This window comes from Sciurus carolinensis, chromosome 11 (assembly GCF_902686445.1).
Source record: "Sciurus carolinensis chromosome 11, mSciCar1.2, whole genome shotgun sequence".
Taxonomy (NCBI): Eukaryota; Metazoa; Chordata; class Mammalia; order Rodentia; family Sciuridae; genus Sciurus; species Sciurus carolinensis.
Window position 1 is genome coordinate 95,340,220 of NC_062223.1, and position 17,123 is coordinate 95,357,342.

The 17,123-nt window shown below is 36.7% G+C and overlaps 1 protein-coding gene across 1 annotated transcript in view; it reads left to right on the plus strand.

Moving 5' to 3' along the window:
- The window catches only part of Hephl1 (hephaestin like 1), a 70,831-nt gene extending 54,465 nt beyond the window's left edge, over positions 1 to 16,366 (plus strand). The window contains exons 15-20 of the mRNA XM_047517681.1: positions 3,031 to 3,137; positions 4,706 to 4,928; positions 6,884 to 7,023; positions 13,642 to 13,804; positions 14,265 to 14,336; positions 14,434 to 16,366. Coding sequence (XP_047373637.1) covers positions 3,031 to 3,137; positions 4,706 to 4,928; positions 6,884 to 7,023; positions 13,642 to 13,804; positions 14,265 to 14,336; positions 14,434 to 14,636 — 908 coding nt within the window. The 3' untranslated portion in view covers positions 14,637 to 16,366. The remainder of the gene's footprint in view (positions 1 to 3,030; positions 3,138 to 4,705; positions 4,929 to 6,883; positions 7,024 to 13,641; positions 13,805 to 14,264; positions 14,337 to 14,433) is intronic.
- Positions 16,367 to 17,123: the final 757 nt, after the last annotated feature.

Here is a 17,123-nt window from a genome sequence, read left to right on the forward strand (position 1 = left end):
GAATTCTATGGGTTTTGACAAAAGTAAAATGGCATATATTCACCACTGAAGTACCACACAGAATAATTTCACCGTCCTAAAAATTCTCTGTGCTCTGTTTATCCTGCCTTCTCCCTGAACCTCCAGAAACCACTGATTTTGCACTTTCTCCATAACTTTGCACTTTCAAAAATGTCATATAGTTGAACATTCAGTATTTAACCTTTTCATTCATTGATGCGCATTTAAGCTTTCTCCATGTCTTTCCACGGTTTGATAGCTTGTTCCTTTTAGCACTCAATAAGATTCTATTGTGTGGTTTTACAGTTTATTCACTCACCCACCAGAGATCATCTTTGTTGATTTCATGTTTTGGCAATTATTATTAGGGTTGCTATAAATATCAATGTACCTCTTTTTTGCCTGGATATAATTTTCAGTTCCTTTGGGTAAATACTAAGGACCACATTTACTGGGATGATATAGTAAAAGTATGTGATAGTAAGAGTATGTGTGGTTTTTAAAGAAATTGCCAAATTGCCAAATCATCTTCCAAAATGTCATTACATTCCCATAAGAAATGAATGAGAATTCCCATGGCTTCCCATCTTTGCCAGTACTGATGTTTTAGATTTTGGCCATTCTAATAGGTGCATAGTATTATGTAGTTATTTTAATTTGCAATTCCCTAGATGACCTATGATGTTGAACATCTTTTCATATATTTACTTTCCATCAAGTAAGTTATGGGGAAGTATCTCTTAGGTCTTTGCTTTTTTTTTTTTTTTTTAAAGTAGCTTTGTTTGCTTTCTTATTGTTGAGCTTTGACAGTTCTTTGTATGCTTTGGATGATGAATCCATCATCAGATGTGTCTTGCAGATATTTTCTCCTAGTCTGTGGCTTTTGTCCTTATTCTCTTGACATTGTCTTTCACAGCAGAGGTTTTTGTTTTTAATGAAGTTTAGCTTATCAATTGTTTGTTTCCTGTATTGTGACTCTGGTGTTGTATCTAAAAATCATCACTATACCAAGGTCATCTAGGGTTTTCCTTATATTATCTTCTAGGAGTTTTATAGCTTTGCATTTTCATTTAGTTCTATGACCCATTTTGAGTTAATTTCTCTAAAGGATGCAAAGTCTTTTATATTATTTTTGTAACTGGAATATGGATGTCCAGCTATTCAGCTCCATTTATTGAAAAGACAACCTTGTTGCCATTGCTTGACTTTGCTACTTTATCAAAGATCAGTTGATTATATTTATGTGGTTCTATTTCTGGGCTCTCTATTTTTTCTACTATCTGCCTTTTCTTTAACCAGTACCACACTATCCTCATTTCCTGTGGCTTTCTAGCTTGTTTAGTTTTGATTGACAAAAATTAAACATATGTATAGGGTACAATGTGATGTTTCAGTGCATGTATATATTGTATAATGGCCAAATCAGGGTAATTATATCTATCACATTGAAAATTTATCATTTCTTTATCCTGAGAGAACATCCAAAATCCTCTTTTCTGTTTTGAAATATACAATGCATTATTGTTAACTATTGTCACCCTACTGTGCAATGGAACACCAGAACTTCTTCCTTTCACCTGACTGTAACAGTGCACACCTTGACCAGCTCTCCCTGTCACTCTCATATCAGTAAGCCCTAAAGTTGGGGAGTGCTGGTCCTCCCACTTTGTTCCTCTTTGGTATGGAGTTGACTGCTCTGGGACTTTTTATCTCTCCATATAAACTTTGGAATTGGTGGGTAGAGATTCACAAAATAACTTGCTTAGATTTTTTTTTATTGGATTGTCTTGAATTTAGGGATGAATTTGAGAAGAACAGATTGCTTGAGAACTTTGAACCTTCTTATCCATGGACACAGAACATATTTGTATAGTTTTCTGGTATCTTTGATCAGAGTTTTACAGTTTGTCTCATATCTTATGCTTTTGTTTAGATTTGTATTTACTTATTTTTTCAGTACTAATATGTGACTTTTTATTTTAAATTTCTGCTTGTTCATTGTTGGTCTGCTGAAAAGTGATTGATTTTTGTATATTATCCTTGAATTCTATCATATATGATGGTTTATTAATTTCAGGAAGAATTTTTTGGTCAATTATTTCAGATTCTTTACATAGATGATCATGTCATCTTCAAACAAAGACAGTTTACTTTCTTCTCTCCCAATTATGTATAGCTCTTATTTCCTTTTCTTGTCTTTAGATGGGATTTCCAGTAAGATGTTGAAAGTGCTGATGAGAGATTCTTGCCTTATTCCTTTCCTGATATTAGTGGGAAAACTTCAAGTTTCTCACTATTAAGTCATCAAGTAAAGTCACTAATTTTTAATGGTCAAAAGGCACTTACAGAGGGAGAAAGAGAGGTGCCCATGGGCACTGGTGGAGACTCTGGTAGGGCTGTGGGCTAGCTAACTATGGTGGATGACTAACCAGTTCACAGGCAAGGAGACTAAAGGTTCGTGAGGTTAAGTAGCTTATCAAATGTTGGTTAAATAGAAATTCCCATAAGGTTGGGATTTGGAAGTGAGTCTCTCTGATTCTCTTTGGGTCTTAGGGGATCTCTCTACCCACCTGAAAAGTTTTTAAAACATACTGGTGCTTGAATCCTAGACTCAAGATTTTCTGATTCTATTGGTCTGGGGTGAGGCCTGAGCCAAGAGAACTTACAAAGCTACCTGGTAATTCTCAAAAGGGGTGAAGACTGAGACCCTTGACTAAGGTGTGCTCATGGATTGTTTTGGGGATAAGTACACAAAATTTGAGGAGGGAATGCAGTGCAATACAAAACAAATCTTCATTTCCTGAATACATTCTGGTTGATGATAGAAGGAGGCACACTGAAAGGGAAGTCTGCAGTTGCCATTGCATTTTGAAACTGAAGAAACCAAGACGTAAGAATAATGAATGGGTACTACCTCCAGCAATAAATCATTATCCAAATATATAAACACCTGCTTGCATTTCTGCAGGTAAATCATCTGCAGCAGTAGTAGTCTAATAATTTGTTTCCATTTCTTCTCATTCATTTCAGGAGAAGTAAAAACTTACAGATGGACTGTCCCAAAAAGATCAGGTCCAGGGCCCTCTGATCCCAATTGTATCCCGTGGGTTTACTATTCAACAGTAAACTTTGTGAAGGTAAGGTAGAGAGAGCAACCAAGATGCTTAATGTAACACGGCTACAAGTTGGCTCTTCGAGTCATCATAACTGTGGTGGGTATATGTGAAGGGGGTATGATTTACAGCAGGGGTCTCAAATTTTGTATGGCCCACTGGCCAAATCCAGCCACCATACCCCTGCTCCCATTGACAGTCTCTTATGGTGATGACAAAGATAGTAGGGGCCACAAAGAAAAAAAAATATATATATATATATATTTACTCTCTGGTACTTTCCCATAAAAAAGTTTGCTAACCCTTGCTAACCCTTGATTAAGAGGGTTGATTTCTGGCTGGGGTTATTGTTCAGTGGTAGAGTGCTTGCCTGGAACATGTGAGTCATTGGGTTCGATCCTCAGTACCACATAAACATGCATAAATAAAAATAAAGGTGTCCACCACCACCACCACCACCAACAACAACAACAAAGAGGGTTGATTTCAAGTAATAAATTTCAATTTCCAGTTTTAGAACTTACACATTAACTTGAAACAAAAGAGAATATATCAGTAGATAACCAAAAATCTCACAACATACTTTATTCATGGTTTTGGCTGTGTAAAATCTATTAATTTTAAAGACATTTCTGTGTCTATAAGGACTCAGGGAAAGAAAGCACATCTCAAACACAGTAACTAAAACTACAAAACTATTTGAATATAAATAACTGAGAAATAAAAGTCAAAGATTCAATACTGACTTTGAGTCAGGTGTATGCAAAATGACTTCAGTCTTTAATTATATATCATAAACCAAAGTCCAAACTAAACTCATATCTCAGATAAAACATAAGCATTGGCCTTTATTTTTAAAAAATGAGAAATTATCTTAACCTTCTTCTTAGACATTAGATGACTTGAATTGATACCCTGGAGATGTACAAGAATTCAGGAAATAGTCATAAAACACTTGAAAAAATAAATTTACAAATTAGAATTGTGGGAAACATGTTTGTTTATTCATGTATCCAAACATATTATTGAGTACTTGTAATATGCAAATGATGCTACCCAAAACTATAACATATGCAAGTATCCTTGTATTGAAGAAACTTATAACTTGGTGGTGAAAATATTACATGTCCACACTTATTATTATGTGACTCTGAATCTGGTGAATTCTATAACTATTAAAAGTATTAGAGGAGATGTCAGAAAGAAGGGTTAGGGAGAAAGAACAATATGAACAAAGCTGAAGATAGGGAAGTGGAAGATGTGTGGAAGAAGTGTTGAGTCCCATTTGTGTATAATACAGGGTCCAAAAGAGAAGAGCAGGGGAACCTAAGCCAGAAAGTTCACTGGGGGAGCTTAAACACCTGTCAGGGATTTGTATTTTATTCTGAAGGACATGGAAGATCACTGAAGAATTGTAAGTAAGGAAGAGAGGAGATTAATCAGTTGGTGGTCAATAGCATGAGCTGAAGGTGAGGTGAGACAGACCATAGAGGAACCAGTTTCAGGATCCTACACTAGAATGGCGGCAGATGGAATGGAATATTATTAAATTATTTAATGGCTTCTCTTATATGGTTTGTTTTCTCTTGCAGGATACATATAGTGGTCTGATGGGCCCTTTGATCACATGCCGAGAAGGAGTATTGAATGAAAAGGGAAGAAGAAGTGATGTTGATTATGAGTTTGCTCTGTTGTTTTTGGTATTTAATGAGAATGAATCCTGGTATCTGGATGACAATATCAAGAAGTATCTCAATAAAGATCCACGGGATGTTAAGCGCACTGATGATTTTGAAGAGAGCAACAAAATGCATGGTATATTAGAATTCAAAGAGAATGTTGTTGAGATAGGCTCATAGAAATTCCCATCACTGTAGGAGACCCCCAACCTCTTTCTCTGAACCTTGCCCTCTTCCCAGGGGGATCTGAACTTAAGATGATCCTCTAAAGCTTTTTTCAACATACCAGCCTAGCTATTAGTGACTGGTAGCAAAGTCATTGAGGCTTTGGACCGACTATTTAGGTTCATCTCTCTGAGTGCTGACATCTTTAAAGAAATAGTTTTTTTTAAAAAATGTTATCACTTATTAATATGTTTTTGTATGAATACCATAACTTCCCATTTGATCAATTAGGGATTTGTGTAATTCACTGTGGCATAAAACACCATCACTGAGCTTCTGTTTTAAGGGGTCTGTGTTATTTAACTATAATTTTAGGTAGTTTTTTTGCTTGTTTGTTTTCATAGGAGTAGTGTTTGAAATATATACATTCACACTCTCTAAGATCTACTTTTTTGCATTAATTTTATTTTTATTTATACAGACTGCATTTTGATTCATTGTGAAGATGGGCCTAGCCAAGATCACAAAGTTCATTATTAATATGGGTTAATATTGTGGCCTGATTCCCAGTTCAGCTGTTCTTTCCCTTACTAATTTTGCTCTCCTCTTTCAAAAGTTTCTTAGAGTGCTTTTTCTTTTCCTTTTTTTTTTTTTTTTTTTTTTTTTGAGTACTTTCTTTTTAATGCACACAACTTTTTGGCTATTCCATGGTGCACAAAGTAAAAAGTTAATAGAAAGTAGAGAAGAGTCACTGTCTCATAAACCCAGTGTGCCTTGGTCATTGTCGAGTCATTGGTTCAGTCCTAGAAAGCTCTCCTTTTGGAGAACCAGCCAGGCTTAAACTTTTTCTCAGAAAGTGAAATACTGAGGAAATAGCTTCTAATTCATTCAGTGTTTATATAAATAAATTTGATTTTTTTCATGGCTTAGGCCACTCATCTGTAGAAAGGTATAGATCTGGTTTCTCAACAATGAGCCTATAATCTAATTCACAAATTAGATAAACAAATACTGCTACCCAAGATGCAGCTTTGAAAAACAAACTATTTCTATTTTCTACTCTCTTTGTGTAAAGATTCCTGGTACTCTGAATTTTGGATCTAGAATGGCAGGGTTGTTGGTAAGTGTGAGTGAAACTATTACCTGCTTTACAGGTAGTTAAGAATACTGGTGACCCACTTTTGCATTGCTGGTGGAGTTGCAAATTGGTGTAACCACTCTGGAAAGCAATGTGGAGAATTCTTGGAAAACTTGGAATGGACCCATTTTTGACCCAGTTATCCCACTTCTTGGTTTATACCCAAAGGACTTAAAATTAGCATACTACAGTAACATAGCCACATCAATGTTTATAGCAGCTCAATTCACAATAGCTAGATTGTGGAACCAACCTAGATGCCCTTCAACAGATGAATGGATAAAGAAACTGTGGTATATATACACAATGGAATATTATTCAGTCATAAAGAAGAATAATATTATGGCATTTGCAGATAAATAGATGGAATTGGAGAATATCATGCTAAGTGAAAGAAGCCAATCCCCAAAAACCAAAGGCTGAATGTTTTCCCTGATAAGTGGATGATGATATATAATGGGGGTAGGAAGGAGGGGGGTGAGAGAAGAATGGAGGAACTTTAGATTATGTAGAAGGAAATGAGAGGGGGGTATGAAAGATGGTGGAATGAGACAGACAGCATTACCCTATGTACATGTGTGATTACACGAATGGTATGAATCTACAACCACAGAAATGAAAAGATATACCCCATTTGTGTACAGTGAATCAAAATACAGTCTGTAAAAAATAAATAATTAATTAATAAAAAAAATACTGGTAACCTAAACATTTTGAACCATTTTTAAAATCAGAATAAGTAGTGTCTTCTCACTGACCAGAGACTATTTTCTTTTTTGCCTTCTTAGCCATTAATGGAAAGATTTTTGGAAATCTCCATGGCCTCATAATGAATGAAGATACAATGACAAACTGGTATTTGTTAGGAATAGGAAGTGAAGTGGACATACATACCATCCATTATCATGCAGAGAGCTATATTTTCAAAGTAAGTATAAGAAAAATGTTTGGGGGAAGATTTTTTTGAACTAATGGATCCAATGCATTTCCACTGAGAAATAAAGGAGTTTCTTGGCAACACTGCTTGTGAGAGGTGGTGGTTCATATAAGAGAATAGAGCAAAGAAATGTGATTGTACCCTTACTCTAGTAGATATTTCCAAACAGGTATGTGTGTATTACTGTGCTTGTAAAAGCTCTCCCAGTCTCAGAGAGCAGTTTTTCATCAGTTATTTGGCCATAGTTTAGCCAACGTGTATTATTCTGTTAATATTGCATACGGAAGCACCTGAGGGTTGGTCCTTTTTCCTTTCCTATCCTTTTCCATCCCATTTCCTTCCTGCCCCTCTCCTCTTTTCTTTGTGATTAGTTAACATTCTAGCCCTATCCAATAAAGATTTAGAGCTCTGGCTTGGGCCCCCCCAACTTTACCTTGACTTTTGCCCTGAGGAGCTGGGCTGGACCATGTGTGGCCTCCTGCTCTCTGTCATCAAATTGTACCCTATGGGTGGTGCTGTCTGTACAGCAGAATCACCTGGGGAACTATTTAAAGAACAGATTGCCTGATCTGCCTCACCTCAGACCTGCTGAATCAGGTCTCCAGGGATAAAGTCCAAATACTCTGTCATCTCAAGTTCTCAGTGCCATCTACAAGGAAGTAGGGTAGTGAACGATAATGATTATCTAATCTGTAGGGTAAACTAGAATTGTTTCTAGTTTGTTAGAATTATATTCTAGTTAAACAGCAATAAACAGTAATTTAATAAAATGACTACTATTCACTCCCCTCTGTGTATTTCCCCAAATATTAGCCTATGGTGATTAGCATTTCACATATTAAATAGCTATGCTGTTTTAGAATTTGACTTTTTCAATACACATTTTTAAAATTAAATTAAAAATTTATAGATTATCAAAAGCTACACATACATATATAAATGTTAAAAATTCCACCATTTTTCATATCCCCCCCTCTCATTTCCCCCTATGTAAAGTTCCTCCATTCTTCTCTCACCCCCCTCCTTCCTACCCCCATTATATATCATCATCCACTTATCAGGGAAAACATTCAGCCTTTGGTTTTTGGGGATTGGCTTCTTTCACTTAGCATGATATTCTCCAATTCCATCTATTTATCTGCAAATGCCATAATATTATTCTTCTTTATGACTGAATAATATTCCATTGTGTATATATACCACAGTTTCTTTATCCATTCATCTGTTGAAGGGCATTTAGGTTGGTTCCACAATCTAGCTATTGTGAATTGAGCTGCTATAAACATTGATGTGGCTATGTTACTGTAGTATGCTAATTTTAAGTCCTTTGGGTATAAACCGAGGAGTGGGATAACTGGGTCAAAAATGGGTCCATTCCAAGTTTTCCAAGGATTCTCCACATTGCTTTCCAGAGTGGTTGCACCAATTTTCAACTCCACCAGCAATGTAAAAGTGTGCCTTTTCCCCCACATCCATGCCAACATCTATCATTGTTTGCGTTCTTGATAACAGCCATTCTAATTGGAGTAAGATGAAATCTTAGTATGAAAAATGGTGGAATGAGACAGATATCATTATTCTCTGTACAAGTATAATTACATGAATGGTATGAATCTGCCTCATGCACAACCATAGAAACAAAAAGATGTAGCCCATTTGTGTTCAATGAATCAAAATGCAGTCTGTAAAAATTAAAAAAAGTTTTAAAAATAAATAAACTTTCCCTTTTCTAAAAAAATTGCTCAAAAAATTAAACATTTGAGTGTAAATCTAACAAAACACACTCAGAATGTATATGCTGAAAAGTATGCAATGTTGATGAAAGAAATCAAGGAAGATCTAAATAAATGTAGAGACATACCAAAAAAATGTTTAGAATTAGAATGTCATTCACATTGCATACAAGTCACCCTATTTATTGTATGATTCTGTTTTATAAGCACTGTGATGTAAACAACAACCAATAAAACACAAATACTGAAAAAAAAAAAAACCAGAATACTTCCATCACCTCCTAAAGTTTCCTAATTGCACCCTCTGGTATTGATTACTTCCCTATGCTTAACACTTAGCAATCACTGATCTGTTTTCTGTCTCTGCTGTGATTTGAATGTGTCCCCCCAAATTGATGTGTTGGAGATTTAATCCCTCTTAATCCTAGGAGGTAGGGCCTAGTAGGGGCTGTTTAAGTCATGAGGACCCCTCCTTCACAAATGGATTCATGTTGATTATAAATGGACTTGAGCAGCATTGCTGCTCAATTCACCATAGCCAGATTGTGGAACCAACCTAGATGCCCTTCAGTTGATGAATGGATAAAGAAACTGTGGCATATATATACAATGGAATATTACTCCACCATGAAGAATGATAAAATTATGGCATTTGCAGGCAAATGGATGAAATTGGAGAATATCATGCTAAGTGAGATAAGCCAATCTCAAAAAACTAAAGGACGAATGATCTCGCTGATAAGCGGATGAGGACATACAATGGGGACTGGGAGGGGTTAGCATTAGGGTTAGGGTTAGGTTTATGGTTAGGGTTAAGGAGGGTGGCAAGAATGGAGGAAGGAAGGACTGTATAGAGGGAAAAGAGGGGTAGGAGGGGTGGGGCGGAGGAAAAAAAATAACAGAATGAATTAAACAACATTACCCTATGTAAATTTATGATTACACAAATGGTATGCCTTTACGCCATGTACAAACAGAGAAACAACATGTATCCCATTTGCTTACAATAAAAATAAATAAATAAATAAATGGGCTTGAGGCTGCAAATTTGATCTCTTGTTCTCTGGCTTGTGTGCTCTCTTGCTCTTCCACCTTTTTGCCATAGGATCATGCAGCAAGAAGGCCCTCACCAGTTGCAGGTCCCTTAACTTCCTAGCCTCCAAACTGCAAGAGAGAAATCTTCATTCTATATTAATATCTAGTCACAGGTGTTCTGTTACAGCAGCATAAAATGGACTAAGACAGTCTTTATAGTTTTGTGGTATATTTTAGGGTTAGGGTTTATAGCTTTGCAGTCTATTTTGATGTCAAGTAGCATACTGTCTCCTACTTTATTATTGTTATTATCATTATTATTATTTTTCAAAATTGCTTGTTCTGGGTGTTTGGTGGTTTCCCAGAGATTTTAGAATTTTTTTCCTGGCTCTGTGAAGAATGTAAAAGAGATTGCATTAAATCTGTAGAATATACTATGCCCATTTAAAAAATTGTATTGTTTATTTCCTTTCTGTAGAATTTGAGGGATTTATATATTTGGGACACAAAGTATCAGCTATGTGATTTGCAAATATTTGTTCCTACTTAATGGCCTCTCTTTTAATTCTCAACATTATAACAATGAGCAAAATTTCTTAATCATGTTCAAAGTTCCATTTACCATTTTTTCTCTTTCATGGTTCAAGTTTTTAGTGTAATATACAACACATTTTTTTCCTCACTCAAGGTCTTGAAGATTTTCTTCTTTGTTTTAGAAGTTTTACAATTTGAGGTTTTATCTGTGAGGCTATCATTCATTTTAAATCAATTTTCAACTTTGCAGATCTCACTTGAGTTCCAGGAGATTTTAGGGGGGTTTTCTACATAGTTGATCATGTTGTCTATAAAACAGATTGTTAGCTGGGCAGGGAGGCTCATACCTGGAATCCCAGAGGCTCTGGAGACTGAGGCAGGAGGATGGTGAGTTCAAAGTCAGCCTCAGCAAAAGTGAGGTGCTAAGCAACTCAGTGAGACCCTGTCTCTAAATAAAATACAAAATAGGACTGGGGATGTGACTCAGTGGTCAAGTCCCCCTGAATTCAATCTCCAGTACTCCCCCCCAAAAAAACAAACAAACAAAAAAAAAAACAAAAAAACAACCAGAGTGTTTTATTTCTTTATTTTCAAGTTGTATGCCACTGCTGCTACTGCCATTCCTCCCCCATTGCCCTCCTCCTCCTCCTCTTCTTCTTCCTCCTCCTCCTTTCTGTCTTATTGCACTGGCTAGAACCTCCAGTATAATCTTGAAAGTGAGTAGGGAAAGTGGACATCCCTGGCTTTTTCTTAATCTTGTGGGGGAAAGTATTCAGTCATTCACTATTGAATATAAAGTGAATTATAACTTTATGTAGATTCCAATACAGGTTGAGGAAATTTCCTTCAATTCTTTATTTGCTGAGAGTTGTTATCATGAACATGTAAATTAAATCACATTAAATAGTTGCTCATTTTTGAGGTGGTCATATGATTTTTTTCTTCTTTAGAAATTGACAATTTTCTTTAGCCCGTTGATGAATTGTATTGATTGATTTTTCAAACATTGAACCACCTTTTTATTCTCTGGATAAGTCATACTGGTCATGATGCTTTATCTGTTTTATTTATTGCTGGAGTTACTTTGCTAGACTTTTGTTGAGCATTTTTGCATCTATGGTCATGAGGAATGTTAGTTGTAACTTTATTTTCTATTATTTATTTGCTTTGATATCAGGGTAGTGCCAGCTTCATAAAATGAATTGGAAGTATTCTCCCCTCTTCTATTTCATGTTAGCTTTTATTTAGAAGTGGTATTAATTCTTCTTTAAATGTTTGGTAGAATTTCCACATAGAAGAGAAAACATTTGACCCTTAACTTTCTGGGTCTGTCTTATTTTGCTTTGAATGATGTTCTCTAGTTCCATGCATTTACCAGCAAATGACATACTGTCATTTTTCTTTGTAGCTGAGAAAAACTCCATGGTATATATACACCACATTTTCTTTATCCAGGTGTCTGTTGATGGGCACCTGGGCTGGTTCCATAACTTGGCTACTGTGACTTGTGCTGCTATAAATATTGATGTGGCTGTATCCCTGCAGTATGCTGATTTTAGATCTTTCAGGTATATACCAAGGAGTGGGATAGCTGGGTCACATGGTGGCTCCATTTCTAATTTGAGAAATCTCCAAACTGCTTTCCAGAGTGTGGTTGTACTAATTTGCAGTCCTGCCAACAATATATGAGTGTAGTACCTTTTCCCCTACATTCTTGCCCACACTTATTATTATTTGTATTTCAATAATTGCTATTCTGACTGGAGTGAGATGAAATCTTTGATTTGCATTTCCCTGATTGCTGAAGATTTTTATTATTTTTCATATATTTGTTGGCTTTTTGTATTTCTTCTTTTGATAAGAGTCTGTTTAGTTCTTTTGTCTATTTATTAATTGGATTTTTTTATGTTAAGTGTTTTGAGTTCTTTATGTATTCTGGATATTTTTAAAAGGTGGTATGGGGGATCATATGAAAATAGAAGAAAGAAGAGTGGAGTAGAGGAAGGATATTGAGAGGGAGGGAGGAGAGATGGAAAAACGGAGGAACAGTGGAGTGAAACTGACCAAACTTTCCTATGTATGTATATGAATATACCAGTGAATTTTACCTTTATGCATATCTATAATGCACTGATTTTAAGAACTATAAATAAATAGAAGACTGGTAGAATAGTGAAAGGGAACAGGGGGAGAGAAGAAGGGAGGAAAAGGGGAAGCACTGGGGACTGAATTAGAACAAATTATTTTTCATGCCTGTATAAATATGTAAAAATGAACTACAATATTATATACAACTATAATGGACTAATAAAAATACTTAAAAATATTTTGTAGATTTTGCCAATGAAGCCATCTGGATCTGTTGGAAGGTTTTAATATAATTTTAGTTTATTAGATGTACTGCTATTCAGGTTATATATTTCTTATGTTCTTTCTCTCAGCAGTTAGTATCTTTTTAAGAATTTGTTCCTACTATATAAATTGCAGAATTTATGGAGACAGAGCTATTGTACAATATTCCTTTATTATCCTCCTTAATGTCTATAAGGTCTTAGTGACTTCTTCCTTTCTTTTTCTTGGTCAGTCAGTCTAAAGATTTGCATTACTGATCTATTGCTGCCTAACAAGTGACTATAAAACTCAATGGACTAACACAACAAACACCTAATATCTAACAGTCTCTCTGGGTCAGGAAATTGGGAGTAGCTGGTTAGTTTAGATTTGGCATCTCTCATGAGACTGCAATCAAGATAACTTGAGGTGCAGTTAGTTGTCAAAAGTTTGACTGGATTCAGAGGATTCACTTTCAGGCTCACTCATGTGGCTGTTTACTGAATGCATCTGGTCATTATCTTACAGGTGTGGCATGGGAGTTGCTGGCTTTGCCCAGAGTGACTGATCCAAGAAGAGAGAGTACAAGAGGGTCTAAGGCAGATGTCATAGTCTTTTATAGCCTAATGTAACAAGTGGAATGCCATTTCTTCAGCCATATGCTATTGGTGACACAGAACAACTCTCATGTAACATGGGTGGGAATTACAAAGGTTATGAGTATTAGGAAATGGGGATCACTAGGAACCATCATGGAAGTTGGCTGCTACCAGGTTTATCAGTTTTATTATCTGTTGGAAAGAACCAGCTTTAGGTTTCTTTGATTTATCTCTATTGTTTCTATTCTTGGTTTTATTTGATTTCTGCCCTTTCACTCCTTCTGCTTATAGTGTGTTTATTTGCTCTTCTTTTCCTTCTTGTTGTGCTGAGAAAGAAAGTCACAAGCTGTTTTTGTTTTTGTTTTTAATTTCTGCAGATAGATAGATCTTACCGAGAAGATGTTTATGATCTCTTTCCTGGGACATTCCAAACCATTGAACTCTTTGCAGATCACCCAGGGACATGGCTGCTACACTGTCATGTGTCTGATCACATCCATGCTGGCATGGAGACAACCTACACCGTCCTCCGGAACATAGGTATTGTTATTTGTCAGTGAGGCCAGATGATGGCACCTAGTTTCCTGTATGCCTGGAAATTAGGAGGTGTAAGGAAAACCCAGATAAGCCCCCAAGGAGCTTGAAGTCAAGTAAGAGAGACAGATATATAACTATGTAACCATAATGGAGGACAGTGTGTCATAAATGAGTGCACAGTACAGGCATCAGTGGCAGTAATAGGAGGGCTAACAGTGTAAGGGTGAGAGCCCAGATTTCTGAGGCCATGATGCTCAAGGTGGATGTCAATGGGTGAGTGGGAACTGGGAGGTGGGAGGAGTAGAATACATGTGTACTGGTATCAAGCTGCCCAGTGAGAATCCAAGAAAGATGGCAGATACTGATGGGGTAAAGTCCTTGCTGGTGAAATGATCTGACTTGTATCATGAAAATAATCTCTTTCTCTTGTTTATAAAACAATCAACTTACCTTCTTTGTCCAGACAACAGGATTCCATACTCCACCAAGTCTCCTTCTGGAGGGGCATCCCACCCGGCCACAGTGCCCTCCAACGGTAATGATACTCTATTCTGCATGCTGCATGTGAATGCCTCACTGTTTCATTCCTCAGAAAGAGCAGTCACCTGACACCTCACTTTTCTTTTTCACAGAACTACCTGGTAGGGAGGACCTCTATTTCTTTGGCAAGAATCTGGGTCCCAGAGGAGCCAAGGCTACTTTGGTCATCCTTTTCATCATGGGACTTCTCTTCCTGGTTACCACCGTGATTCTCTCCCTCAAACTGTGCTCCGCAAGGAGACAGATGTCTTATCAGGAAGTTCAGTCCTGTGCACTCCCCACGGATGCTCTGTGAATCATTTGGTCTTCCTCAGCAGGAATAGATGAGGTTCCACAGCTGGCTGGGTGGCAGTCAACAGTGAAACTGGACCAAGGCATTGTTCACCAAGGAAGGTTGACACTGTGTCCTGTGTCAGGCTTCTGATCCTCTGGAACATTATCCAAAGCAATTTGCTTTTATTTATTTATTTCTAAATGGGCTGTGAATAATCCTCAGGTATAAAATGCCAAAAAAGGAGAATGTGCAGGACTAAGGAATGCCAACACCTAGTCTGTTCTCTGAACAAATTTGCTGAAGTGGGAGACTCTCTGAAAGATATTTTCATATTCCATTTTTCATAATTTTTAGATTAAGCAGTGCTTCCCTAGTTAATTGCTAGAGTTTCTAGATGAATAACTTCTAGAAAGAGCCATAGTGCCTTAAACATTTTTCTAACTGGAATAGCACTGATTTTTCAACACCGTTACATAAGATGCTTCCCTTAGTTGTCCCAGGAAAAATAAGTTTCTAAGGAGTTCATGGAAATGTCTAAGTCAGTATCTGCTGAATTGAATTGGATTACATGATATTTTGGAGGCTTTAACCAGATCTCCTGGTGTTTCCCCCTTTAATATAAATAACCTGTGCACTGTTTGCTAGACAAGGCAAAGTTATAAGGGTTTTTTTTAAAATTGCTGCTGTTTTTATGCAAACCTGTAGAAATACTTGAATGTTTACAATTCACTTCATTTTATATGTTTTTACAATATGTTTCCCTGGCAGTGTCTACATTTTCAAAAATCAACTAGAGAATTTCTATTTCTGTTCCAGATTGCAGGAGGGCTGGAATCTGTGAAGGAACAGGCTAGGTTTTCCCACTGTGAGTCAGAGTTTAGTGTGAGCTTGCAGGAAGAGGGAGAACTTCAAGTCTGGGCTTGAATCTTCAATCTCATCTTCTCATTCAGTTAGGGGAACTCTTCCCGGGTCTCCATCGTCTGTGAAATAAGAACAACCTCAGCATTTGAGGAGCACCACGAGGAATTCGTCAATGCAGCTTAGTGGTTGGGAGAAGGGATCTCTTGAAATCCTAGAGAGATTGCCTCTTCAACACATACCCCTTGAGAGGAGGAGAAAAAAGGGAAAGAAAAGGTGAGAAAAAGAGAGTCTTGGTGGCAGTTTTTTAAACCAAAATTAGCTTTGAAGATAGTATTCAGTTTCCAAGGCTCACATGTAAAAATAAAATATGGAGCAACTAAACTCAACCCATTATGAGGTAATCCACCCTCTCTGAAGGCATGCCTAGACATTAGGTATAAGATTGATAAAAGCAACTTGTTTATTGCTAGGCTGTGAAATTGCCTTTAGCTCAGGGCAAGCTGCCCTGGGATACCAATGCCAAATGAGTGATACTAGAACATCTGCCTTAGCAGTGGATCCTTTGAATATCCAGGTGAACCAGTAGAACCTAATAAATACTCTGGTGAAGGGACCTTTCATACTTTCTCAACTTCATCTTGGTGAGGGGAATTGGGTAATTTGATAGAAACTATAGTCTTACATAAGACAGGATGCAAATGCTAAAAATTGTTTGTAGTTTACTTGAATGTCACATCAAACACAGTACCCAAAAGATTTTGAATTCCATTCTGCAAACCATTGACAATGTGATTTTGTAGTACATGCTGTACGGTTTTCATATGTGTGTAGGCTCTATAATTACTATAATAATAATTATGGTAAATGCCTTATTTATTGCTCACCTTTAGTAAAACAACAAATTATTTAGTTCTGTTTTTTTCCTTTTCACTTAGTTGATTTTTTAAATGAGTTTGCACCATTTCTCTTTTTAATAAAGTTTCACATATTATAAGATAGCTATTTGTGTGGGCTTTTTTTTTTTCCCACTCAAAATTACCTTTCATTAAATTGGGGGAAGGAGAGTTTCAAAGAAAATTATCCTTTAATCACCTTTGACTATGCCCGTTATACTTAAGGGAAACAAACCAAAACAATACATCTCCACAATTAATATGACTCCTCAACCTTGTCTGCTCCAATGCACCACACTCTTTCATTCTCTCTTAAGACAATCAACCTGGCCTGCTTCACACACACTTGTTCTTCCTCTTACAAGGGAAGACGCATTCCTACTCCTAGTAATGCCAGTCTCTCCATTTGACCTAGGACCTAACATCTTATTGCTTTCCCAAAGTCTTAGTTCCCTCTGGTATCAGATTTTCCTCCCATGTCATTTTATGAAATCATCAGCAATGTCCACCATTATAGACAGAAAACAAAGAGCTGTCTTCCTTAACTCCATAATCATTTCCCACTCAGTGTCTCTCTTCCCTTGAAAGCAGAATGTAAAGGGCTATATCCACACTGAGCATGGTAGCACATGCCTGTAACCTCAGCAGCTCTGGAAGATGAGGCAGGAAGATCATGAGTTCAAAGACAGCCTCAGCAATTTCATGAGAACCTGTCTCTAAATAAAAAATATAAAAAGGCAGGGATGTGGTTCAG